Source organism: Etheostoma cragini, chromosome 16, assembly GCF_013103735.1.
Source record: "Etheostoma cragini isolate CJK2018 chromosome 16, CSU_Ecrag_1.0, whole genome shotgun sequence".
Taxonomy (NCBI): Eukaryota; Metazoa; Chordata; class Actinopteri; order Perciformes; family Percidae; genus Etheostoma; species Etheostoma cragini.
Genome location: NC_048422.1, coordinates 15,009,734 through 15,036,067, shown reverse-complemented (window position 1 = coordinate 15,036,067; position 26,334 = coordinate 15,009,734). Strand labels below are relative to the sequence as shown.

General features: G+C 42.3%; 3 protein-coding genes across 4 annotated transcripts; 2 read left to right on the top strand and 1 right to left on the bottom strand.

The window, feature by feature from the left end:
- The first annotated feature begins 2,316 nt into the window (after positions 1-2,316).
- Positions 2,317-3,204, top strand: LOC117959715 (proteinase-activated receptor 3). The gene has a single exon (XM_034896995.1). The coding sequence runs from the start codon at positions 2,320-2,322 to the stop codon at positions 3,202-3,204; it is 885 nt and encodes a 294-aa protein (XP_034752886.1). The 5' UTR covers positions 2,317-2,319.
- A 1,442-nt stretch (positions 3,205-4,646) lies between these two features.
- Positions 4,647-9,112, bottom strand: LOC117959116 (zinc finger protein 250). Its single transcript, XM_034896041.1, has 2 exons — positions 8,666-9,112; positions 4,647-7,553 (listed from the first exon to the last, which is right to left on the bottom strand). Exons 1-2 carry the CDS (start codon positions 9,003-9,005, stop codon positions 5,911-5,913), a joined length of 1,983 nt encoding a protein of 660 aa, XP_034751932.1. The 5' UTR covers positions 9,006-9,112; the 3' UTR covers positions 4,647-5,910.
- Positions 9,113-9,116: 4 nt separating this feature from the next.
- LOC117959115 (PH and SEC7 domain-containing protein 4) lies at positions 9,117-21,213 on the top strand. Of its 2 annotated transcripts, XM_034896038.1 has the most exons (18): positions 9,117-9,289; positions 10,038-10,215; positions 10,381-10,439; positions 12,175-12,865; positions 13,609-13,690; positions 13,897-14,215; positions 14,322-15,350; positions 16,050-16,130; positions 16,261-16,373; positions 16,495-16,553; positions 16,668-16,757; positions 16,849-16,892; positions 17,003-17,175; positions 17,932-18,002; positions 18,508-18,653; positions 18,776-18,920; positions 20,195-20,341; positions 20,428-21,213. In XM_034896038.1, the coding sequence occupies exons 4-18, from the start codon at positions 12,341-12,343 to the stop codon at positions 20,707-20,709; spliced, it is 3,306 nt and encodes a 1,101-aa protein (XP_034751929.1). In that variant the 5' UTR covers positions 9,117-9,289; positions 10,038-10,215; positions 10,381-10,439; positions 12,175-12,340; the 3' UTR covers positions 20,710-21,213. The 2 variants fall into 2 exon arrangements, with proteins under 2 accessions (XP_034751929.1, XP_034751930.1); XM_034896039.1 differs by lacking the exons at positions 9,117-9,289; positions 10,038-10,215; positions 10,381-10,439 and adding an exon at positions 11,747-11,764.
- The last annotated feature ends 5,121 nt before the right edge of the window (positions 21,214-26,334 follow it).

The following is a 26,334-nucleotide window of genomic DNA, read 5'->3' as shown; positions in this document are numbered from 1 at the left end:
AATGTCTATTGAGTATCGAGTACTTCGCTCATCTCTGCTTTTTACTGTCTAACACAGTAGTAGGAGTAAAAGGTCAACGTGTTCACCATGTCATTAAAAAAGCCTCAAAAACAACACTTTAGATGCAATGAACAAGCTAAGACTGAGAAAAACACAACTAAATACACGCTGTTAGGGTGATTTGTGGCGTGATCTGATCGGTAGTCCTCAATGGAGATGCTGCACACACCCTGTTCTGCATGTTGGGTGCAGCACAAACCCGCCAATGGACACCCAAACATGTCAGCCCTTACGTAACATATTACACATCGTTACACTGAATTGAATCAGAAGTGATATTCTGAACGGTTGCATCAGTTGTTTACTGCCGATTTTCCGTCAGGCACCATTGGTTTGTTGCATCATTGCCAATCGGTGTGAATGGATGATGCCTTGCCACAACATGTCTTTCTCACATACCTAGATTATAATTCCCTGCTTTTCCCCCATCCCAAACTCATTTTCTACAAGTGTCATTTATCATCATCCTTGTTTTATAATTATTGTATTTCTTAATTTGAAAAGTGTGATGGATGTACATGGGGCCAAAGAAGACATTGTCGCATCCAGGGGGAGAGCCTCAGCTTCCACACCCTTGTCTCGACGCTGTGATTGGAGGATCAGGATCCCTGAAGTGTTGGGTCATTTTCCAAAAGACGTGTTCCATTCATTTTGAGGTGAGGGCTCAGGATTTGATCACACTGGGGCAGATGTACACAGGAGTCACACAAGGATTTGGTGGCGAGAGGGGACATCAGTCACTTTAGGAAGGTGCTGCACTATCCTGTTGAACAGGTGAGTGTCATTTTAGCACAGAATGGTAACTCCTGACCTCTAAATTCAAATTCTGCAATTTTACATAAAGGTCTCGTGCATTGGGAATGTTCTTCAGTCGTGTAGCCGTGTCTCTTACAACGGCAACATATGGCAGACTTTAATAGATTCTGCCCGTGACAAGGCCGTCTTTGTAGTCCGGACGCACATTTACATGTCACCAAATACAGATCAGATAGAGAGTCAGGAAAACGGGCTGCATGTTTACATGGTGTAAACGTGTACGAAGACATGCAAACAATTCTGTGAACCCTTTTATAAATCAACTTTCGACAAATGTGGGTGAAGAAAGGAACTGGTGTCTGCACAGTCAGAGTGTGACAGTGTGACAGAGACAGCTCAGGGCAGAGGGGAAGGTCAGTAGACAGACAAGCACCAATTCAAGGTAAGAGGCTTCACTTACTGTACAAAGCTGCATAGAACCAAAAGAAATTTCCACTTGGTGGGTGGTTTGTTTTTCAAGTTCCAGTAATATGTGTACTGAGTGAAAGCCATTGTTTTCTTATTGTTTAAACTTTTGTTCTAAAAGAAAATAAAGCTCTTGATATAGACTGAAATATAGTTTGGTACCACAGTGTCATATGTTTGCTTTCTCTCTTTGTGATCAGTGCATTGGCTGAAAAAAATTTGCATTTTTCTATATAAATGAACGCACGCAAAAGAGCATGCATGGACTTATTTTTTTGTATTGTTGTACTGTGGTCTTTGATATCATTGATATTTTTGTTCAGTACGCGTATTGAGTTTTTTTTTTAGGTAATTAGGGGAAGTATATATTTTTTAAACATGTTGGTATTTGTAATAAGACCCTGTTTAGCAAGTCACAGTTCATTCTCCGCAAAAGCTGGACCTTGAATTTTTACTGTGGAACCACAGTTCATCACATCATTATTTTCTGTATTGTGCGTTATCTATGTAAAGTTGCAAAACAGACGTAGTCCAAAAAAAGTTTCCCTTTGGGGAAATTAAGTATATCATCATCATCATCAAAGGTCCATACAGTTCACTTTTGTGATAAAAGTTCCTCTATAATAACGGTGTATGTGACGATATTCAATGACTGGTGCTTCTTTACAGGATTTCACTTGAATTTGGATGGGCAATGTATGAATGCACAGTGTATTAGCTATGATAATCAAACATGTAGAACACGTTTATTTCACTCTACTTCAAGAGCCTAGTTTAGAAACCGTCACTTTGCAGTCGCATTTTAAAAATACATTGCAGACATTGGGGTGTTAAACATAACATGCACAGTGAGTTACAAAAGCAGCAGTGCAACAATATTTGCATGTTTGATAAACAGCCTATATTAACCTTCCTCTAATAGCTAACTGACATTTCACCGGGTCGATATAATACTATACAGTATCTAACAACTGAACATGTCATGTGTTTGTCTAAAGATCTTTGTTCCTCCGGCTGGTGTCTTCTGATCCTGCTGTCATGGAGCTTTTTATCAACTCCTCCTTCCTCTACATCTCTCTAAGACCCCTCAACTCCACAGCCGGTGAGAAGACAGTGTATGACATTTGTAAAGACATGCCTGCTGTTATCATTTGGTACCTGGGCCTGCAGTTCATCAACATGTTCCTGGGCATCCCGGCCAACCTCATGGTGCTCTGGCTCATCCACAAGAACAAGAGGGACTCCTCCACCTCAGATATCTTCATCCTTCATCTGGCGATTTTAGACATACTCTTCTGTCTCACCCCTCCACTTGAGCTGGCCAACATAGTTTTCCTCACCAGCAGCAACACGTGGTACGTCCTGCGCTTCTTCTACGGCCTCAAAGACTCCTCGCCTCTCTTCCTTTCCTGCATCTGCCTGGACCGTTATATGGCTGTGGTCCACCCCATCACCTTCACCAATCTCAAGGACCGTCACCACAGAGCAGTCTTGGCCATCCTAGTCTGGCTGACCACTCTTGCCTATGCCGCTGCTAAATGTGTGGGCAACATTGTCAACTTTGAGAAGGTCTTTACAGCGATGATCCTCGCGGCGTTCGCCTTCATGGTATTATGCAACATTACGATTCTCTGGGTGCTGAGGCAGTCTGGGCCTGGTAGAGACGAGATGCATCCCTTGAAGAAGAGAGCCTTCAAGATGGTTCTCATCATCCTGGCCATCATAGTGTTCAACTACTTCCCACCTGTCGCACTGTTGCCCTTCCAGGAATACTTCTCTCCTGAAGTGTTTCGTTGCTACATTCACTATGTCGCATTCGGCTTGATGGACTTTAGCAGCAGCATTCAGCCGATGCTCTACCTGTCCAAGGAGAAGCTCAACTGCTGCCAGTGTGGCAGCACCCAAATCAGGGTTACATGTTGAATATAGGGATACATGTTGAATATGGGATACATGTTGAATATGACATATGAATGTTCTTTTGTGTAGTAGAATAAAATATGTTCTTGCTTGGTCCTATGTTGAAAATGCTGATTATTAAAAAGATGCATTTTCCAGTGGTTCCCAACTTGTGTAGTCTGGGTGCTGAAAGGATGACTCCAAAGATTAGGTTCTTGTCTGTTCTAAGGCAAAATTAATAAATAGCATATTGTTTAGACTTATAGATTTCTCATTAATTCTCTGGGACAGATAACATAATTAGCATATTTCCTGAAATGTTGAGGTTTTCTGTATTTTTAACCAAAAAACAAAATAATTTCTCAGTTACCTTAGGTGGTATAATGTATTCACGCAGATAGTTTGGGATGTATTTGTCTAGGTTAAGAGATGAACGAGAGCTGAAATAACTATTGCCGAAAACAATAATCATTGAACATTTTAATCATTGGGATAAATCATTTACATTTTTTTACAACTAAAATTCCCACATAAATGCAAGTTCCAGAGTTTTAAATGTGAGGACAATCTTTTCTTGTTTTACATGTAAGTAAATATTTGGGATGTCACTTTGGTGTCTGAGAAATTGTGATGGGCTTTTTCTGATTGAGTTGGCTAATTGATTGGAAAATACACAATAAATTGATAATGAAAATAATTGTTGGAGCCCTAAGAGATGCCAAATCTCTCCCACCTGAATACAACGCAGGTAATTTGTGTTTGCGCTACGTAAATGTTCAAATTTGACACAAAAACAAACTACAAGACTACTTGCAACATGTCTTTCCAGGTATAATGTCCCAAATAATAGTCCCTACGAAAACAGCTGTGGTCCAGAGGTACCTTTTGTGGACATTTCAACCAGGAAAGTAGACATTTTTCAATGTTTTGAGCACCACATTTGACATTACATCCATTTCCATTGTACTGGAAAATCTCACTTCCACTCTCAGTCAACTGGTCTTACATCTGTTTCATAATGCATGTAAAGTAATTTTCACATAGGACATCCTCATTTTTCAAATATCACTATTTTACTAGTAAAATCACAGCAATAACAGGGCTAAAACATTTGATAGCCTTAAAGCGTGCTTTATTGTGATAAACTAAACATTTGTGCCCATGTGTGTTAAGATCAATTTTCTTTAGTTTAACTTTTTACTGGAAAGTACTGAAAAATGTACCGTTGGGTACCGTTATATATGGGGACTAGTATTGGTTTAGATGCAAAAGGTACCCAACCCTAGTTATGACCCTATAAACCTGAGAGAAACCATTGATGTAAAATAACTTAAGGAAGGATGGTAGGCACTTGTAACAAAATTATCATTACAATTTATTAGCACAACAAACAGAAATGTGCAACACTGCTCCACAACAGCATGCACACACCAGAAATCCCTACGTAACGAAGACATACAAAAAGCTTTTGGTTAACTTTTCTCTTTAATTTAGACACAAACCACACAAAAGTAGGTCACAATAAAGCCCTAGTAGCAAACACTCATTTGAATATACATTGCTGTGCAGGTATACCGACCAGTTGCCACAAAAAACAGTAGCCCTTTAATCATAAACAAGACATTTACTACTACTGTGTGTTAGTTGTACATAGTATGTGGTAAGAGACACATTTCTAACAGTGAACAACCTAAAATGGATCTTCTAGAAGCTCCACATTCTCTGAGATCAGCAATACAATTATTTAGGCTACTATTGAAAGCCAGTCAATTGAGACGGATTATTTGTGGGAACAATATTTTCAGTAACATTACTAGACAAATACATTTGTGTCAGTTTACTGGATTGCCGACTGTATAGTTAAAGCTATATACAGCAGTATATTAATGATCTTCACCTTAACATTTCTAACCCTCTGGCTACTACAACATGTATACATGAGCATCATATAACATCCTAATTCTAAAACACTTATGATGTTTTTATTTTATTTTTGTTATATTGACCCCCTGTGGGGAAATTTGACTTTCAGGGTGGTCAAAAGTCAGAACAACAGATGAGAAACCTGAACCTGGATTTCAGTGTCTTGCTTTAGCAGGTCGGTTAAAATCCTCCAGACAATCTGACAGACACTGCATTGAACTTTTTCATTAAAGCAATTTCAAAAATACCAACATTTTGGTAACATACATCGTGTTTAAAAGAACAACTGTTCTTTTGGGATCCCATTATCTGCCCCTTTACATTGTGCGGTGAGAAAGAAGACAAGAGAAATATCAGAGTTTATCAATCAAGATTAAAAAGCATTAATCAGACACGGACCTACTAAATCACAGCAAAGACTAGACAACAGTGTATTGCACTGTACCACGACACACATACAGTTTTGAACTCAGGAACAGCAGTTAAGACAATAATAATATAAACTCAGGCTCTGCTTAACAGCTTTTTTAAAGCTTTTAACCAGAGCACACAACAGCAGCCCTGCATTAAAACAGCCTAGGGGGCTGCATTGTGGGTGGCGTCTCATTAAGTTATCAAATAAATGATAAAATAATATCTGGGAAGTCCAATTTGATTAACAGACAAAGCGTTTAAATACTCAGTTATAGCTATAATACCTGCTTGTGTAGGCTATTAGATGTGATTCTGTAAAAGCTAGTTTGTTGATCTTGATTTAAGCTTGTTTTGTAAAATCAAAAACAGCACTCAATGTCAGATCTTATATTACTAATCTTCTAAGACTTTGGTTCTAATTTCTGAAAGCGTCTCCGAAGCTGAAGGGCAGTTTGTTTCCGGCTCGCTGGTGCTTCCCTCTCTCTGAGCCTTCTGCTCCTTGGCCGCGTGCATCTTCAGGTGCTTTTTAAGGGAGGACTGGTCAGTGTAGGTCTTTCCACACTGGCTGCAGAGGAAGACCTTCTCTTTGGTGTGGACCAGTTCGTGTCTTTTCAGGTGACCCGACCTGCTGAAGCTCTTGCTGCAGTACGAGCAGCTGTACTCCTTCTCTCCGGTGTGAGTCCTCTGGTGTAGTTTCAGGCTGCTGGCCACCGTGAACTTCTTGCCGCACTCGTTGCAGCTGTACGGCCTTTCTCCCGTGTGCATCCGCATGTGTATGGTGAGGTGGCCCGCCTGGCTGAAGGTCTTCTTACACAGCTCACAGCTGTAGGGCCTCTCTCCAGTGTGAATCCTGTAGTGTGTTTTGAGGTCCCCCAAGCCGTTGAACCTTTTCCCACACTGAGCGCAGCAGTAGGGCTTCTCGCCGGTGTGGATCCTCTCGTGTATACGCAGGTTGCCTGCATTGCTGAAGGTTTTGCTGCACTCCTGGCAGCTGTAAGGCCTCTCCCCCGTATGTGTCCGCAAGTGGACCTTGAGCTGGTTGTGCTCGTTGAAGCGCTTCCCACAGTGCAAGCAGGAATACGGCTTCTCCCCAGTGTGGACGCGTTTGTGTATCCTGAGCTGACTGGGATGTGCGTATGTTTTACTGCAGACGTTGCAACTATAGGGTCTTTCTCCTGTGTGGGTACGCTTGTGGGATTTGAGGAGATCAGCCCGGCCAAAGCGTTTTCCACAGTAGCTGCAGCTGTGCGCCTTTTCAGCGCTGTGTGTCTTGATGTGGATGTTGAGCGAGGCTGCTCGACTAAATGTTTTGGGACAGGTGGGACAGCGCAAAAAGTTGTCACGGATCTCCAACAACCCATCTGGCGGAACAGCTGCGTTTTTCTCCGGCACTATTACTTCTGGCTCCACAACCTGTCTGCTCCCCGCCTCAGGACCTATTTCTGATTCAGGGTAATATGTTATTGCATGGTCCAACTCTGGCTTAGAGAAAATGTTATCGTCACCATACTGCAACACGCCATTCTGCTCCTCTTCCTCTGTCTTAAGGAACTGTCCGTCCTGCATGTAAGTGTCAGAAACAATGGTGACTTTGACTTCACTGTCACTGCCTCTGGATTCTTGATCGAGGCCCGAAGATGGCGGCCGCGGTGCATATGCATCATGACTGTCACAACTGACCTCCGTGCTCTCATTTTTTATTGGCCTCGTTGTCAGATTGAGAAGGGATGAAGGCTGGGAGAGGTCAATAGCACCGCTTTCATCCAGGCCAGGCTCTGTTTTTACAGATATCAAGTTCGGGGTGGGCACACCTACCTCTGCTGTGTTCATACATGGTTTTTCTACCATATGATCAGTCTGCAGTAAAAAGGAGGAAGGGGATATGCTATCCCTAATCTTGTCTTTCTTCTTCCTCCTAAAGCTCTTCTTGTCACTGCTGCATATGGACATCTTAAATGTGCCCTGGGTGGAGCTGACGAGATGACTGTTCCATTCTAAAGTGGACAACTTTTCAGTGGCATCTTGTTCCCGAATATCTGTAAAAATAAATCAAATTAAAGCTTCAATACTGAAGAATCTAGTACAGACTGTAATTTAGAGTCATACTTAGTAATTAGCTAACAGTAGTACAATAAAGTCTCTGTTTTTTGTCTGTACTAACTTCCTGAGGAAATTATCAGGCTCTTTAAGCTGCTCTTAATGTTCCACTATGTTTACAAGACAGCTGCTAACTCTGTCATTTGGTGTTGGACAGGTTGTGTACAGTGGGTTTATCAGAGTTTTGTTTTTTGCTAAAAAAGCTGCCAGTTGTAATGGGAGACAAGGTGGAACTAAGTGAACTTGCAGGCCAGAAAAAAACAACAATGAGCTGAAAGGCACTAAAATGCTCCATAGAGCTGAGGGCAACTGGGGCTTCTCTCAGTGAGCGACCCCCTTTGCATTGCACAGCCATTTGATTAGCCTAGCTTTACCCAGAGGATGCATAAACGGCACCACAGCAACACAAAATGAGTATTATTAAGGCTGAACTAAACATGATGAATGCATGTCATACAAGGGGATATCACAATGTCTGGAACGTTCTTAAAATAACAACTGTAGTAATACTACTGCAGTGGTGTTGATGTTTTTATTGATGTCCAACACTGTGATGGATGGACGGACTGACTGACTAACACAAAACACAGACACACACTTAGTTGCAGTAGCTGTTATTAAGGATCATATTTCTTAAAAAAAAAGAAGTGATTGACTCCTGTATTTTGAAAAATATTTTACATATATACATCTTCAGGTACACAGATATGTGTACTGTGTATCGTGTATTGTAGAATTGTCTGTGTTAACTTAATCTACCATCCGTATGGGCAGGATAAAGTGACAGTAATATACTCCAGTGTCATTAGTACTGTACTGTACAGGATGACTGAAACCAGGGCCTAGTGTATACCTCATTAACCTTTGCACAGGCTTATTTTTGATGTAGTTCAACCTGCTGTACGTTTGCTTCCGGTCTTCTGTACACATACACTGGCACCATTTGCTGACAATGCAGGTGATGCTCGAACAAAAGACCAGCGGCTGCATGAAGCTACAGTGTCCACTGTCGTCACGCAGACACCCGTATACGGAGTGTAGACGGCCATACCTTTTGCAGCACACGCGGTACTTTTCTGTGCAAACAGCAGCCGCTTCAGGCCCTCGTTCTCAGATTCGATCCTGTGTATTGTGCCCTGGTACTCAGACAAGGTCCGGTCCACCGAGTCCAGGATGTCGCTTACTGTGGCTTTAAATATCTCATTCAGAGAAGACTCCAGGAAGAGTTTCAGATCACTCGACTGGGCCATGTTAGACCGCGCGATTGCAGCTGTGGACAACTCGCCAGATGGTTTGTACACGGTTGAAAGTATTTGGAAAAAAGTGGGCGTGTGGTTGTGTGACTCTCTGCTGCCGTGTGCGGAAGAAACAAAAGCAGGAGACAGTCGCATGAAAGTGACGGCGAGGAGAAGCTGGTTTAGTTTTGCTTAGCTACAAGTCTGCAGCGCCCCTGCTGCTGTGGAGGGGAGTCGTTAGATTAGCACGGGCCCAAGCTAACGTTTACACAAATAACAACGGTAAAAAAAGAAATGCAAAACTATGGCAGCACTACTAGGACTCTAACGTTACTACTTAGCTATACTACTAGTACCACCACTTCTACTAAATCAGCTACTACAGCCACTAGATAGCAACTAACTCACTACAGCTGCAAGGATGCTCACATAAATGCTAGGTAATGCTAATATTCTATCAACGGTAATCTGAATTCTTATCATGCTAATGACACTGATTACAATGCTTACTTAGCAAGGTTAGTATGCGTTAACGTCAACTTAACGCTAGCTAACTGCAACACAGTAAGTAAGAGGAGTGCTAACATTTTAAATGAAAATACTAATTAGTTGGCTAAAAATGCTGATAACCGTGATGAATGCTACTAATAGTAAAGCTAAAAATGATTTTGCAACTGCTAAAAAATCATGTGAGCATTGATAGCTAATTATGAAAAGCATACATTAACGCTGCCAACAGTAAAGGAATGCTAAAACTATTTTTATTATTAGCGTGGTTACGCAACATCAGTTACATAAAGGCAGACGTGGGTGAAAGTAATTAAGTGCCCCAAAAAAAAAAGAAAAATAAAGTCTTATAAAAGAAATATGCAGGAGTTTCTGCCCACAGCCAGACACAAAGCCAGTAAACCAATAGTAGGAGGCCCATTTAATTCAACTGCTGCTAATGACTTGTGTACATTGAATCTAGATACCTTATGGTTCTGGCACATGATTCCTCCTGTCATTTGCAGGAATGAAGCTGAGCCACTCCCCTTACCTGACCTGTATGTGTGTGCTTGCATGCCTGTAGGGTAGTGGGCGTGGACAAAGGCATCTAAGGTGATCTGAGCGCTTAGGTCATCTGCCAATTACAATGTGCCCTTTATTTTCTCCTCTTTGTATACACTGCTCTCATTTTTGCCACAGCCAGACCTGCTGGGAGAGGAACAGGACAGAGGGAGACTGAAATCGGTTCTTGATCTATCCCAAATGGACTGGCAGTATGAAGAAGAAGAAATGGGAGGACCTGGTCCAGACTAGGACTTGCATGCATCGTTATGCGACACCACAGACTATAAGGCTGCTTGGCTTAAAGAGAGCGGATGTGAGGCTCTTTTGTTGTGCGCAGTAGATTCAGACGTAATCAACTGAGGGTTATTTGTATGCTTGTGTGCATGTGTGTGTGGGTGAATGTGTCTGTGAAGGTGCAGCACTTTGACAGTAGTATTAACCCGGTATAACAAAGCTGCGTGTCTTTCCCTCTCTCAAGACGTTTAAACCTCACAAGCCTGTTGATCATATGATGTTGCTTTAAGGAGCCTGAATGGGGTAAGTCATGCTTCAAAGTTGAAAAGATTTCTACTAATAGGATCTTTTTCTTTTTTTTAAATTTTAAAAAAAATTTAATTTTTTTTAAAGTCCTTTGAGGTTGGATAGTGTTCCATTTCAGGTCTGTACCATGTTCACTGGTGGTAATGTGTTTATCCTCTTTAGACAAATGCTACTTATACTCATTCATAACTCATCACAAATTTTGCTTAGCACAGTGTATCTGTGTTCTTCTTTTTTATTTGGTCCTCTCTGGTACGTTTAAAAAAAATATTTCTACTTCTTCTTTAATATTTTGTTTATCATCCTATCAAGCCTGCGGTGTGGTTATATAAACTTCCCATGCTCTGTAACGCAACTTCTCCACTTACTGGAGGTTGTTTGAGTAATGTTTGTCTGAAGGTAGCCTTATTTTAGTTTTCTATTCAATGGAGGTTTCATCCTCAACAGTGCTGCCAAAAAGATACTTGAAACACTATTTTCTCAAAGAGCAAGAGAACGCAATCATTACTGTACAATATCAGAATGGTCCAAACGATTTCTACTTTTAGTTTATAAACCTTTTTAGATTCTCACTTATAAACCTATAAAAGAGACAATACAGCTGCTTTAACATTTTAAATGTATGTTTTAGTATCTCCGCATATTAGTTTCAAACTGTTTTTGTTAAAGAGGAGGAGGCTCCTCTTTGTTAATCTTTGTTAACTCTTGTACATGGTATGGACTGTAGCAAATGTTGCACCCTGACAGGAACTGAGAAGTGAGCACCCACACAGGAAATGTGGTCAAGGTCTGTCCCGGATGTTGGTTGCTTGACATGAACAGAATAATTAAGATAGACAAAGAAGTATAGAAATAAAAAGCAAGACAAAGAGAGAAAGATAGATAAAAGTGAGATCAAATTAAAGATTAAAGTAGGAAGAAGAGAACAGGATACAAGGTTTGACATTTTAACTGTTATCAACTGTACAAACACAGATGATAATCTGTTGTTAAAGTTATATCGCTGTTGCATGCAGTTCAAATTTGGACCCTTTCATGGTTTTATCCTTTGTCCAGAGTGCAGCGTGGTGCTAAAATGATAAAAACAGGACGCAGGCGGTTAAACTGTTCAACAGAAACAGCCCCCCAACCCCACCCTCTGCCTCTTTCTTAATCCAAACCATTCACCTCTGTCTCTTTTTCTCTCTATCTCTCCTGCTCACTTGCTGGGCTGGTTTTCGGTGTCTGTGGTCAGGAAGCACAAGTGTGACATTTCACTAAAAGTCTATTGCACTGCACTCCTGCAGAAAAACCTTCTCCAGATTGGATTTGACAAACAAGTGGTAAGAGTGGGGAGTACTTTTTTGCTATCAGGGACGGAAATTATGTCACTTCAGTTTTGTTTTTGCTTGGAGCATGTGTAATTTAAAATGCTGTTCTCAGTAGTTTTAAATTGACTATTTCTCACAGATGAATAGAAACATATAAAGAGCCACAAGACAACCCACTAACTACAACCAAATATAGTAGAGTCTTATGAATGGCTGTTTTGTCTCAACAAATCAGGTGTTTCTTCTGTAGGCCACCCAACACGTTTTAAATTTATTTTATGAAGGAGCCATTTAGCAGAACAATTTAGTTGTTACCTGACGTTACGGCTCACAAAATTCAAGGGAAGAATTTTTCATGCCACTTAAGATAGGGTTGTAGTAGAATACCTTTGAAATGTTAATGTTTTTTTCCCTTGTCACAGATCTTTGAATGGCCCCAGTAACATGCTGCACGATTTCACATTCATGGGACCTTACAAAACGATCGTCATTCATACGGCAGGGCAGGACATTCAATAGTGAGACAGCATCTTTTACTAAAACCCACAGACGCCCCAACAACGGAACTGATAGAGATTCATTCTGCTAATGGAGGAGGAACACTTTTGCACCTCTTTGCCAGATGTCATAGATTCAGTCCTTCAGCAGCCTCAACAAGACTCATGGGCCGCTATCAACCACCAGTACATCAATGGAGAGCAGGAGAGCATTGAACTAGGCGACACAGAGCTACAGATAAACCAAGAACACGATACAGATCATCTCAATCCCTCCCCAAAGGCGGGACGTGAGACTCCTGAGGAGGCAGAACAATGGGAGCAGGTAATATGGCCGGTTGGCCCCATGACATGTACAAGTCCTAAGCTGTCCTTTGCCACAGTGCAGTGGGACATGCCCGATCCCTCTACAGAGACGCTTTCAGTCATGACTGACAGCAGCTCGGCCAGTGAGGTGGACTCTGCCGCTGTGACGAGTCTAGACACCACTTCCCCGCCACTTCACCAATTTCAAGGCATTAATGCTGTGGTTTACACGAGGGAGGGCAAAGAAGAAGAAGATGGGTTTGATTCATGGCTTCTGAACTCTTTTGAGTGGACGGGAACTAGCTCAGAGGTACGTACTGTGTGTTTGGAGATACAAGGCAATGTGCGATGTTGTCATGTTGCTGTTATTTAGAATTTTGTCTATATCTGTATATTTGCTGTGTGTATATATATGGCTCTAGTTTCCTGTGATAGAAAAGGAACTGACACAGGAAACTATCTAGGTGGTGACTTGACTCTCACCACCACAGTCTCTAATAGGGAAGCACAATGTCAGTAAAATATATAATTGCGATTATATGACAGAAATGACAACTTCATTCACGATATTGGAGGGAACAATGATTTTTGTATCATTATTCACATTTCCATTCATTATCAACATTCATTGAAAGAAATTAAAAGGATCATAGTGTGATTTTAGGGAGGATTTGTACAAAACAAAGATTTTTTTCCTTTAGTCTATAGGATATGATTTGTAGGCCGGGACATCTCTACAGCACCACAATATTTCATTCAGAATGGTTTGGCACATATTTTGCCTTTAACAAATATTGCGCCCTCCAATGATTTGGATATTGCACTCCTCCATATTACGATTTTGATACAATTGCAATTAATTGTGCAGCCCTAGTCTTTAGTCTCTGACGAGACGAGTGTTTGGGTCACTGTGGGAGCTTAGTGTGGGAGTAATAGAGTGAACGTAAGCCGGATGAGGCTCAGAGTGCAGCTTCTTACTCATGAAATAGCTGGCAATCGCAAGCTCTGGCACAAATCATTCTTATGATCAGTGGCCTGTGTTGCAATTTCCAGCCATGTGATGCTGCAGATGTGCAAGAGCCGCCGACACAGGAAAGGGAAGATCCAACACATGAGCTGTTAGACTGTAACAACGGTACGTATTTCTCGGAGAGACACTTTTTAGTCTTTATCTATCTTGTGGTTTCCAAACGGGAATGTTTTTTAAATTTGTTGCTCAGTTAAATAATTCTTGATTCTTTGTTTCTCGAGTCTGTGTTATGATTGTGTGTTTTACTAGCATTATACTCAGGTTTAACTGCAAAACTGTGATGTTCACCATCTTCTTCAAAAATCTTACAGAAAGTGCACTGAGGACGGACTCAGACAAAGAGGAGGGACTCTTAGGAACCTCAGATCCAGAAACTACAGACTTAATCGATATTCTTGACGAGAATGAAGTCTCAGAAGATGAAGCGGACAATTTTGTAGATCTAAAACTAGAAGAGGAACAGGAGGAGCCCAGCGTTCTTCCGACTGGACAGGGAGAATCAGAGGAAGAGCAAACTTCAGTGAATGGTGTTGAGAAAGAGGAAGAAGGCGAGGGAGAAGAGGAGCAGATAAAAGTGTCCTGCGCTGAAGAGAGTGAAGAGATAAAAGCTGTCTGTCGTCTGAGTGATGTGTGAGTATCATGGACTTAACTTATAAAGGGGAACAGGAAGTGTGTATAAATAGTAAATGCTGTGTGCTATTATAACTACAATGCATATTTCATCCACACCTTGTAGGGAGCTTCCTTCAGAGCCAGTACAAGCTGACGATACTGGACCAACCGTAAACCCAGATGATGTAATTAATCTGCAGCAGTCAGTGCTTTTGGAGGAAAGGCAACATTTAGGGAATGGAGAGGACGTAGAGATTGTAGAACGGTTATATGAAGATCCCACATTTCAGACTGAAGAGCCAGAAATGTGTGAAGATGTAGATCAGAACGTGGACCCTGAACAGTCAGAGGCTGCGGACGACAGCGGAGAACCGTTGATACAGGCGGCAGACAATGTAGAGAGAATAGAAAACTTACTAGAGTTAGTAGAGCTGACTGAAGAAAGAAGTTGTTTTGAGCAACGAGATAGTGACCAAGCAACGTCTCAGGACACAGAGGACGTAGACGTACAGCCTGAACACGCTGAGTCAGAGCAGCTTGTGATGGCCAAAGAGCCAGAGCAGATCCAAGCAGAGGTGATACAAGACTCTGAGCAGTCAGGACTGTCGCAACATCTGGAACAGTCACCAGAGATGGAAGTGACAGAAGAGTCAACTCAACCTGAAAATGCAGACCTGCCAGAGGACTCCACTCAGTCGGAGCAGACAGTTTGTGTTGAAGCTGAAGACCCCGGAGTGGCGGAGCAGCAAGAACAGACGGAGCCTTTCGAGCAAAATGAGCAGACGCCGCAGACGACCGACTTGTCTCAGCCAACGCTCTCTGAGCAGCTTGTGCAACCAGAGACAGACGAGTCAGAAATAACAGAGCATCTGTCTCCCGAGTCTGAGGTCACACAGCAGACAGCAGAGGCCGAGTTCAATGAGGTGGACAAACAAGCTGGGACGTCACATCGGGGTGAAGAAGTAGGAGGTGCTGAAGATAGATACAGGAACACAGTTGTTGCAAATGGAGAGCAAACCGAACCCCCTGAGACTGCAGTGTCTCCTATCAATGGAGAAGAGGTGAACAGAGAGATGGCCTGCCGCCTTGCTGAACGGCTGTTTAAGTTGGACGGAATCCAACGTGTGGACGTGGTGAAGCACATAGACAAAGAGTAAGCCCATTTCACGAACTCATATTTTACCTTCCTTTCTTTTGAACTGCAGAAGCGTTTCTGCTGCTGCTTAGCCTGTTCAAACAGTTGTATTATCTCTTCTGTGGCTTCCAAGGAGCTTTTAAAATTCAGAGAAAACAACCCTGGCAATGTCATCAGGGGGCATCTCGGCTTCAAATTTACAACAGAAAGTATGTGTTACAAACTGGGGGGGCGTAGAGGCTAATAGACTTTGGTATTAACCAGTCCAACAAAAGATGCTATTGAGTTGCATTATGGGAAGTGGATAAAGCATTTTGTTTGGAGTTTGGTTCATACTAGGAACAAAAGAATCATTGGATCTTTACCTATGCTGCCTGACAAAAAATTGCTGGAATACCCCTTTAAAGAGACACCTAACACCAGGTAGAAAAGCAGAGTTTTCACTGCGTCTCTAGTTGCACATGCCATTGGGTTACAGTTATTAAAACACTTTAGATTTAGCTAAAACATCATCCTGTCCTGGCGACAGGTAAATTACATATTTATTTATAATAATCATCCCTGAAATTTTGTCAAGATATGAAGTTAAAAAGACTTTATTTGTTTTTTCTGTCGAACTAAAAAAATGTTTATAGATTAATATAGAGCGTATTATATCATTTGTAAGAAATAAAGTGTTCCTAACATTGACACAGAATGTGTTGTGTGTCTGTTTAGTAATGACTTCAGTCGTGCTGTCGGGGAGGAATACCTCAAACTCTTTGACTTCACCGGGGAAAGTCTTGATCATGCCTTGAGGTGAGAATTACAAAGGCGGAGCTTGGATTTTTTTTAAAAGCAGTATCATCTCTCACATAACGCGCTCATAAAATGTCTCGTAATCCTGTTCCTATTTTTCCCCTTGGGGTTTCTCTCTCTCTTTTCACAGATCTTTTTTGAAAGTTGTGCTACTGATAGGAGAGACCCAGGAGAGAGAGCGAGTGCTGCAGCATTTTGCCTGCCGCTTCCATCAGTGCAACCCTGAGTGCTTTACCTCTTCAGGTGAGCTTCAGTCATGGTTTACTCTTTGTTCTCTGCTCAAAGATACAGCAGCAAGCACTCACATATGATAGATGAACGTGTCATTTTTCCTCTTTTTTCTTTTTTCTTTCTACTTCCTCAGAGCCCGTGTTGGCTCTCACATGTGCTTTGATGCTTCTCAACACTGACTTGCATGGACAGGTAGGAAACATTTATGACTATTTACATCATAGGTTTTGTTCTGACATGGCACTGTGTTACCAGATGATCTCTGTGAGGCATTTAATCAGTCAAACATTTTGTGTGTTTTAACAGAACGTAGGAAAAGCCATGTCCTCGTCTAAATTTGTGTCCAACCTTAATGGGATGAATGAAGAAGAAAATTTCAGCAAGGATCTCCTAAAGGTAATCACTGTCGCAGATCTTTCTCAGAAACCAAAGTCAAATCCCTGTTGGTGAAAGTAATTGAACTTTTTCCTCTCCATGTACATCACAGAGTCTTTACAATTCCATAAAGAGTGAGCCGCTGGAGTGGGCTGTGTAAGTGCACTTTTATAAATACTGTCATAAAACATCATCTGTTGTACTTCATTCTTCAAATATACAATCTCACACATACCGTAAGAATCTGTCCTGTCTCCGTGTTAAAGTGACGAGGAGGAGTTGAAGAACTCTGTGTTGGTGGACGAAGACGCAAGAGAAGATGCGCCGCTGCGTTCAAGTGCCAACCCCTTCCAGGATGTTCCTCATGACAAAGCGGCCCCTGTGGTCAAACAGGGATTCCTCCAGAGAAAGCTGCATGCTGACATCGACGGCAAACGCAGTGAGTGACACACAAACATCTGTCTAGTTTATTTAGCCTTTGAGGATAGTCAGGATTTAAAGACACAGTCCGTAATTTAGGTCATTTGAAAAAGAAGAATCAACATCAACACGAGATCTTCTGTCAGATGGGATTTCTGATGATTTCTGTTTGGCTTTGCTATAATGTCTGAAATGAAAGATAATTAATCAATCATGATTTTAACCAAATATTCATTTAAAGGCAAACATTTAGTTTGACTATGTTAAATTAATGAATTAGTGGCATATATCATACTCATTTGGCCTTTTTTAGTAAACCTTTAGGAGGCAAAACTCTAACCTTTTACATGGTTTAATTAAATTAATGTGTTTAAATGTTTAAAATTTATATTTAATGTAGCTTTTTGCTGGACAACATTTTCTTGTTAATAATGTTAATGTTTTAAATAGATTACATTTTTCACTGAATCTGAGCACACCACGTCACCCTGTAAAATGTTATTTTTTTGGTACCAGTACTCATTAAGAACTACGCAATGGGTCAGCGCGCTTGTCTGTAAAGAGATTGTATACAATATCAACTAATAATTTATAGTTGAGATACCTCTCTGTCATGTTGATAATGCAGTAGGCCGCTTCAGTTCTGTAATTGTTGGTGAACGCTGCTTTTGGATAATTTCCTGGCATTCTGATGATGTTCTCATTTGTAACAAGTGGCCTTCGTCATAACGGACTTTAATAGTTATGCTGTCTAATGAATGTTTCTGTTTGGCAGCTCCGTGGGGGAAGAGAGGCTGGAAGACTTTCTACGGAGTGCTGAGGGGAATGGTTCTTTACTTACAGAAGGTCAGTAATTCAACCTGTGGTTTTTCAGCATCATCCAACAGCACTAAATAGCATTAAATATTTCTGTCCCTAATGGTATGACCCGGCTCTAGGCCACATCAGAGAGGAGACACACCATGATTAAGTTTAAGAAAAATGTACTTTATTAGATCAGACCGAGTTAGACCAAATAAAAGGATTATTAAGGTGTGGCGTGTGATTGTCAGTATTGTCAGTGTTAAGTGTGCATGAGTGATGATGTGTGTGTGCGCGTAAATTACCGATAAATTAAACCACATTAACAAAGTAAAAGGGAAACCAGGGAGAACATGGTCCAGCAGCGACCAGCCACAGGCAGAGAGACCTGAGCTACACTGCAGCCAGGCTAGAAAATCCTGGGCACACTCGGGTGTTCCAGGTTCCACTGACATCCTCCACAGTCAAAGAGACCGGTGAACAGCAGGGGTCGTCAAACCACAGTGTATATAATGTACTGTGTGTGTGTGTGTTTGTGTGTGTGTGTCAGGATGATTACAGGAGGGATCAGCCAATTAACGAGGAGGTGGTGAGTGTACACCATTCTCTGGCCGATCAGGCAGCCGACTACACCAAGAAGCCACACGTCTTCCGTTTGCAGACGGCTGACTGGAGGGTTTTCCTCTTTCAGGCCTCGTAAGTCGCAGAAGTGTGTGTGTGCGTGTGTGTTTGTGTGTGTGTGTATGTGTGCGTGCCCACACGTGTGCGCGTGTGCCAAAGAGTCGAGCAGCCAGTGTCACTGTTTGTTTTTCTCTCAGATCAAAAGTGGAGATGTATTCATGGATCAGTCGCATCAACCTGGTTTCGGCTCTTCACTCCTCGCCCCCGTTCCCCGCCGCCGTCGGCTCTCAGAGGAGGTTCTTCAGACCGATCCTCCCCTCCTCACAGTCTGCTCAAACTCTGGTACACACTCATACTTCTCCCATTCATGATTGCAAATCATTTTGTGTATGAATGGGTTTTTCAGCAGTTTAAAATGTTTTGGCTTAGTGTTACATATGATAGTGTTACAGGTCTATTCTAGAAATCCCAGCTCTACTGTGACTTTCATTGATATATATGTTTAGACTCCACTTATTTGAACTGTCAGGTTTGCTGTAGTAAAACACGTAAGCCTATCGGACCAGGAGAGTGTGTCAAGCAGTAAGGACAAGAAATGTGCAGACAGACTGAGTAAGCCGGTGAGGGAGGGGGGAAGAGTTCAGGTGGGTTCCTGAGTTCTTGAGTGTGGGTCTTGATTCAAACTTACTCGATACTTAAAAACGATTTGTCTGGGACGGGATGTCTGGCTGTCCTTTTTAAGTCTACTTTTGATGAGAAGTTGAAGTTCAGTTGTGGTGATTGGATCAGCGCGGGTGTGTGGAAAACCGAGGCCATACACAACCCCAAACCGGCTGGCAGGGGAGAGAGAGAGAGATAGAGAGATAGGGAGACACGTTCACATTATAGACAGAACACACCATGCATACTACAGACAGATAAAGACAAACAAAACAAATACAATTACTTACATACAAGTGTCACAGCCAGGGATTCGTGGCATGAACTGCTTCAAAATGCTTGTCCATCATGCTATAAAACTCTTACCGAACCTGTATAAGGAATGTACCTCATGCTTTGTCTCAAAATACCTGTTGCATGATCCAACTTCAACCAATTAAACGTCACATGTGTATTTTTGAACAATGTCTTTTGTCCTATTAAACCTTGTCTATGTCAATTTAAGCTGAACGGTGGCCTCTAGCTACATTTAACACTTACCTGATAATCATAAATGCTAAAACTATTGTCTGTTATAGCAACTAAAGCTATAACCTCCGTAAGCTACTAGTCATACCAGACCAAATGAGCTCATGAATTTAACTTTTTATTTTTAAAAGAGAATGCATCATTTCTTATTTCAAAGGTTAGATAGTCTCACTTTACATGTTTGGATGATTCCTTCCCACATAATCTATGGAGACAGAAAAGAAATCCTCTCAAAACGCAGTTTTATTGCAAATTAGATAAATGTTATTACAGTACCCAATGGAACGCTTGTGCACCTCTGCAGCTGGAGTACGACAGGGATAATACTTTCTGTCAATTCTTTCTATTTGTTTCTCAGGAGGATTCGCATAAAATGGATTTGCAGGATTTTAGCTTTTATCTGTTTTGCTGCTCTTCTTGCGTTGCAGGATCACCAGCTGCAGTCTCATGCAAGAATGCTGAAGTCCTTCGAGTTAGACTCGTCTTACCTCCAGCAAAACCTGCCAGAGGGCAAAAAAGCCAAGGCCAAGGAGCTGGAGGAGCATCGCGTTAAAGCGGAGTACCTGCACCACGAGGTAACGAAAGCACTGGGAGTGAAACTGTGTGTATTGTGAGTATCAAAGGAGCCATTAGTGATCCCGTGTCTCTTCAAACCCTGCAGATGTGTCGCTATAAGATCTACATCGAGGGGCTGGAGGCCTGGAAGAGAGTGAAGAAGACAGGTAGGTTGAGCATCGCAGACCTGAACCTGTTTGATAAAGCAGTGTGTGCAGACTCTGTGGGGAAGGAAGAGGAGGATGAAGGTGGGCTGAAAAAGTCCCACTCCAGCCCTTCTTTGGACCTGGAGATGGCTCCTTCGACCGTGATCAAAGTCAGACGCAACATTTCAGAAAGACGGACTTATCGCAGGACCATCATTCCTCGATGGGTTAAAGAGGCCTGAATGGTGTTTTGTGACCAGTTAAAAACGTGGGTCTATACATTTCTGCTGCAAGCTGACAGGACTCTAGTCTTTTTGTTTGTGGGAGCACTGAGCAGTGGAGCAGAGAAACAGAAGAGCCATATCTGTGGCGATCTTTCCGCATGTTTATCTTGTGCAGTTTTACAAAAGTAAACCTCAGGGTATCCCTCAATGTCTCTCAGGATAGAACGCGGAAACCTGATTTGTTAAGTGACTCAAACTGTCTGGACATAATTTATTTAGTTTTGTGTTATCATTCGTCTGTAGTGGTACTCCACATGGTACAAATTTGCTTTCATTTGTTAGTTTTACTTACAAAATGTAAACCACTAGAGGGTGCTGTAGTACAACACAACTCTGAGTGAAAGGAGGTGGACAGATTGTTTTTTTTAAGAAACCTAATTGCACATTTATTTTTAGTTTTTAATATTGTGTATAATATGTTGATGCCATTGTTGTATATTGTTTTTAAATGAAGGGTTTTTTCCCCCCCAAAAAAGGTCTCTTTGGGGAAAAATAAAATGTAACTTCTATTCATCATTCGGTATGGGTTACTATTTATGGATGTCAACACTTTTGGTTTGAGGACTTGTCATTCAGTTTGAATGTATTTACTTTATTACTAATTCAGTCATTTGCTACACATACTGGTACAAACATTGTTACCTTTTACTAAAAGATGAGATGAAAGACTAAAAAATGCAGCAATAATTTTCAGCAAAGTTAAACAAAGAAGACTTTTAGAAAGGGTCCATTTTGTAACATCTATAACCTTCCAGGTTTGTGTGTGTTCTGGTAGCAAGTTACATAACAAAACCTTTTACTGTTTAAAACTTTGAGAAAAATCTTTCTCTTTTTTGTCTAAATTTGAATTATTCTCATTTTGTCACCTCAACTACAGAAAAGTCAAAAGATGAAGCAGACCCGGGAGTGTGTGTGAGTGTGTGTGTGTGTGTGTGTGTGTGTGTGTGTGTGTATATAATCGCTCTCAGTGGCACGGGCCCTATTTTGTTCACTTAGAGCCTGACATGTTGAGCAGCAGTCAACCTGGGGCGGCCAACAATAAGAGCAGGATGTCTGGAATTAAGACCCCACTTACACACACACACACACACACACACACACAGGAATGTGATGTGACAATAGGAAACGCAATGAAGAACACAGACAATAAAGACAGGGACTGTTTGGGTGTCCGAATTGGATCAAGGCACTGGACAAGCAGACGTTGCTTTAAAGCCAAAGCTCCCTGTTCAGATTTATTTAAGACTTTTCCCTCCTGGACAGACATCCGTTCTGACAGATAATCTGTGGTGCTTAGTTAACGTGATAACGCTGGACTTATTGTCCTATGAATGGAAGAAGTCTCCATTCATTCTCAGGAATAACAACAGCTCATTAAGATAAAGTCAGATTCTGCAGATGAGGGTGACTGATGGACCACATGACTGACAGGGGCCCGGGGCCGTCATAGCACCTTAAGAGCGGGCGGGAGGCAACGCTTAAAGGCGACGCCACTCGGCTAACCTACATGCTCTCAGGCCTGTGACGAAATGCGACAGCAAGAGGCAGCCATTAGTGCCTCTTGTTCTTCAGATCAAATTGAAATGTTTAATAATGTTCGGGGAGACAATCTGTGCTGGAGATGCTGGTTGTGTGCTGGCGTCACACAGGAGCTCTCGACCAAAAGCCTCTTCTCACATGGCCTGTGGACCATGACTTCAGCGGTGGTGGTGGCCTTGTTTTGGAGTGCCATCTCTCTCCTCTCCAACAACAATAATGACCGGCTGGAGCAGCAGGGGCTGCATTAGCCACTGGGTTCAGAGGGCATCCTTCCCAAGGAATTGGCCTGTTTTTGTTCCATCTGCGCCACTCCATTCTCGAGCTTTGTGCGACTCAGTCAGGCCTGGGTGGGTAATTAAAAAGGCAAGAGCTCAAGTTGTGATCATTAGGGGCTTGTCCAGCATGGGCTCCAAAAAAAGACCCCGACTTGTAAGGTCACCCTTTTTTCTGCTTCCACCCCCCCCCCTTCACACACAACATTGCTTTGAACATTGCTCAACATCCACAATGGCTCTGAAATGCTATGTAAATATAAGCACCTGCAAACACTGCCAACAAACACAAACTGTACTGTAAAGACTCACATTCATCCCTGGGATTTTTTTTCTGCCCCCCAATGCTCCTCCTGACGCACATTCTCCATCTGCTGCTGACGCCTCGCACGCTCTACTTGTTACTTTTTTTATCTGTTATCAACACTCAGTTTCTCCTACTCTGGCTTTTGAATTTTTTTTCTGTGTCCTCTCCTCTCCTTCCTTTTGCTCTTGACTGCTGCTGTTGCGACTTCTCCGTCCAGGGCCCTCGAAGCCTCTCTGTGGTCCTCTCAGGGGTTTTGTTTTTCCACTTAGACTCCATTCTCCTCTTTCACTGAGACATTAACTAATAACTGCCTGCTTATTCTGTCCAAGCGTCCACTTGCACCAGACATCTCCTGTACCTTTGTACAAATGCATTCAATATATTTTAGTTTCCATACAAGTGCAATCTTTAGTGGGAAGTGATATTCTTTCATTGCTCTAACTTGATTTAAAGGAAATGGAAGGCACTGAAGAAAAACACATTTTTCCCCCCCGCGGACTACACTCATTAGTATTGCTTCTCTCATGGCCAGACATTTTTATTTTATTTGCCTATCAGACCCCAACACGAATCACTCTTTAGATTTCATCAGAGGCGACCTTTCATGCTCCTTTCACAAATGCTGGCTTTTTGTTGCAAAGGAGCCTCTCATTGAGAGTTAAGGCAAGTGCCTTGCTTAAGGGCATTTAAACGCATGACCTCTTTTTGCCCTCGCCTCTTCCACACACACTCCTGCCTCTGACAACACTCCTCGGGCACAGACTCGGTGGCTTTTAACATGCAGGACAAACATACCGGTCGGCACTCCATAGGTTAATGCAACAGAGCAGGAATGTTTGTGAACTAATCTCCCACATCTTATCTCATTTCATCTGTCAACTCGAACAGGAATCACTTTTATCAATACTCAAATCTATGAATATTTAAATTTTATTCTTTCTCGAATTAATGATCTTTTACCTACGGTGCATTTCAAGGATAAAACAGCATTATGGAGATGTGTGTGTGACGTTGAATGAGCTGTGTGTTTGACTCCCCCGGCTTCCACAGGTCAACCCGCTCCCTCGGGGCAGTACCTGATACCTGGCTGATTTTATCCACCTCCATGTGTGTGTGTATAGTGTTGAATGTGTGTGTGCTTTGAAAGGTGCGTCTTTCTTGATGTCTTCCAGTCAATAGCAGCTTCCTGGCTTCGGGGCCTGTGTGTTGTTTCATAGGCTGGTCGGAAACAGGGCACCTGTGTTTCCTCCCGCCGCCTGCTGCTACACAGAAACATCCTCTGTTGGGCCACTTTGCTCTGTTTGACTGGAACATTTGTTCCAGGTGCATTACGGTTAAAGGTGGAGGAGATTAGATAGCTTCTTGAAATTTGAGGAAGGTGTTGTCATTTGAAGTCCGCTCAGGTGTTCGGAGGCCTTACTTCTGGCCAAAATGTCTCTTACACCAACAATTGGTATGTCTGTCGGTCGGTCGGTCCCTCAGACTTTGGTGTCGTCACTTGTTCTCTTCTGTTGCCTTAAGATGGACACTTTAGAGTGTAATGTCTTGACAGCTATTGATTGTTTAGCTTGGGTTTACAGTATTTTTGATCTTGGAAACAGAAAAAAAGGTTAAGTCACAAACTAATTTGTTGCCCCGATGCTTTCAACAACACACAGAAGATTTTCTGCTAATGAAGGTCACATGTGGTTGAAAGCTGTAAAATTGGATCATGTTTGGTTAAATTATTTTGGATTGCCCTGAAACGTGGTGCAGATATTCATGTCCACTTGAGGATGTATTGTAACAACTTTCAACTGATCCCTTAACTTTTCATCTACAGTAGTGCCATCATCAGGTCAAACATTTGTCCGTAGCTTTTTTTTATGACCGAATGCCCTACTTATATGTTTACATTTATGGCTTTTGTACATGCATGGGTGTACATAGGAAAAGTGATAGACATAGTTTGAAGTGTGGAGAATAAACAAAGAAAACTTCAATTCTCGTGTATGCACACCTCGCTAATCACTGCGTAAAGTGGGCGACATTGTTGGTTTTGGAAAGTTGCAAAAAGTGTCGGACGCATCTACCACAATTCCAACAGTCATATAGGAGTGATAGGAGGGGGTTAAAGCAGACGGACACATTTAGTCTTGTTATAAGTGCATGAAACCAAAGGAGCATCAGATGCTGGTATTAGCAAAGTCTTCACAACAGAATAAGAATCTCACACTCTGAAAAGGCTGCACAATATTCAAAGAAAAGGAGGATGGGTCAATGCAAAAAGGCAACAAAGGGTTAAGAATGATCAGCCAGCCTTCATCCAAAACAATTAACAACAATGTGATGGGTTCACCTACACAATCTGGGTTTTCTGGACGGCCACAAAGAAGCCTAAACCGGGCGGGCTCGTACAGCAGTACAGTTTTAAAACAACAGCGGGTTCTGCAGCTCATTTGGACGGACAAATTCTGTCAGTCTACATAATTTGCCGGGCTGAATCGGTTGGCCCAGGGTCTCAGGCCCAGAGATAAGTGGAGAACTTTCCAGATGACTGACGCGGGACAACCCCGACCCGTCATGCCACTGATTGCCACACACTCCACTGCTGCCTTTTTGGCAGCAATTTCTCCAGGGGCCCCTATTCTGTCTTTGAGTTTGTCCCCATAATGGTGATGGGACACATGCCTTCTTCTCCATCTCACACACACACACACACGCACACACACACACACACACACGGACACAGTGTTAGTATGGCTCTGTTTAAAATGTAGTAAGTCCCAGTCGCCCCGTCCTGCCAGCTTTGTCTGCCCTCAGCTGTTCCGGCCCGGTGCCTGTATTGTGCTGCCGGGCTCATTACCAGAAGCACTGTGGCCCGAAACCTCCTCGCTAATAGGCCCAGAGAGAGAAAGAGAGGAGTTATTTCTGCTATTTCGGATTGTGTGTAGCACTGTAATGTTTTGTTTTTTACTCTTTTGCTAGTGAGACTGTTAATGTTTAACGTTAACTGCTGTTATTTCTCTGGTCGGCCATTAGCTGGCTCGCTGAGGAATTTGAAATTGAGTCCTAGGTTTTCCTCCTCCCTGTGATGCACATTGCCTTGAAGGCTTTTCTATATGTATGAGTGTGTATGGATGTGTGTGTGTGTGCGTTTCTGCATCCCTGAGCAAGGAACTAAAAAGAATGAGTGTCCAGTCAGTAGATGGGCTGTCTGGAGTAGGCCAGGCCACTTGGACAACAATGGGATGAAGTGCAGCTATTGTTTAAAGTTTACAGGGTGTGTACAGTAGTGTGGCTGCAAGAGAGGGATACAAAGAGAGAGAGAGGGGTGTAAAGAGGTGAGTCAGGAAAACGGTGAAATGTGAGGAGAGGGGAGGCTAGGGGAGGCAGAGAGAAAGAGAAGCGCATACTGTAAACAATAAGACGTCAGGACTGATCTTCATCAGCAGACAGATACCGCTCCGACTGAACTGATATTGA

What these genes read in the sequence shown, in the direction of transcription:
- LOC117959715 (XM_034896995.1), top strand. Translation starts at nt 2,320, where the DNA reads ATGGAGCTTTTTATCAACTCCTCCTTCCTCTACATCTCTCTAAGACCC.
- LOC117959115 (XM_034896038.1), top strand. Translation starts at nt 12,341, where the DNA reads ATGGAGGAGGAACACTTTTGCACCTCTTTGCCAGATGTCATAGATTCA. An exon ending in GCTGTTAGACTGTAACAACG is followed by an intron (nt 13,691 to 13,896) that starts GTACGTATTTCT and finishes AAAATCTTACAG; the next exon opens with AAAGTGCACTGAGGACGGAC. An exon ending in TGACATCGACGGCAAACGCA is followed by an intron (nt 17,176 to 17,931) that starts GTGAGTGACACA and finishes TCTGTTTGGCAG; the next exon opens with CTCCGTGGGGGAAGAGAGGC.
- LOC117959116 (XM_034896041.1), bottom strand. Translation starts at nt 9,005, where the DNA reads ATGCGACTGTCTCCTGCTTTTGTTTCTTCCGCACACGGCAGCAGAGAG. An exon ending in TACCGCGTGTGCTGCAAAAG is followed by an intron (nt 7,554 to 8,665) that starts GTATGGCCGTCT and finishes TTATTTTTACAG; the next exon opens with ATATTCGGGAACAAGATGCC.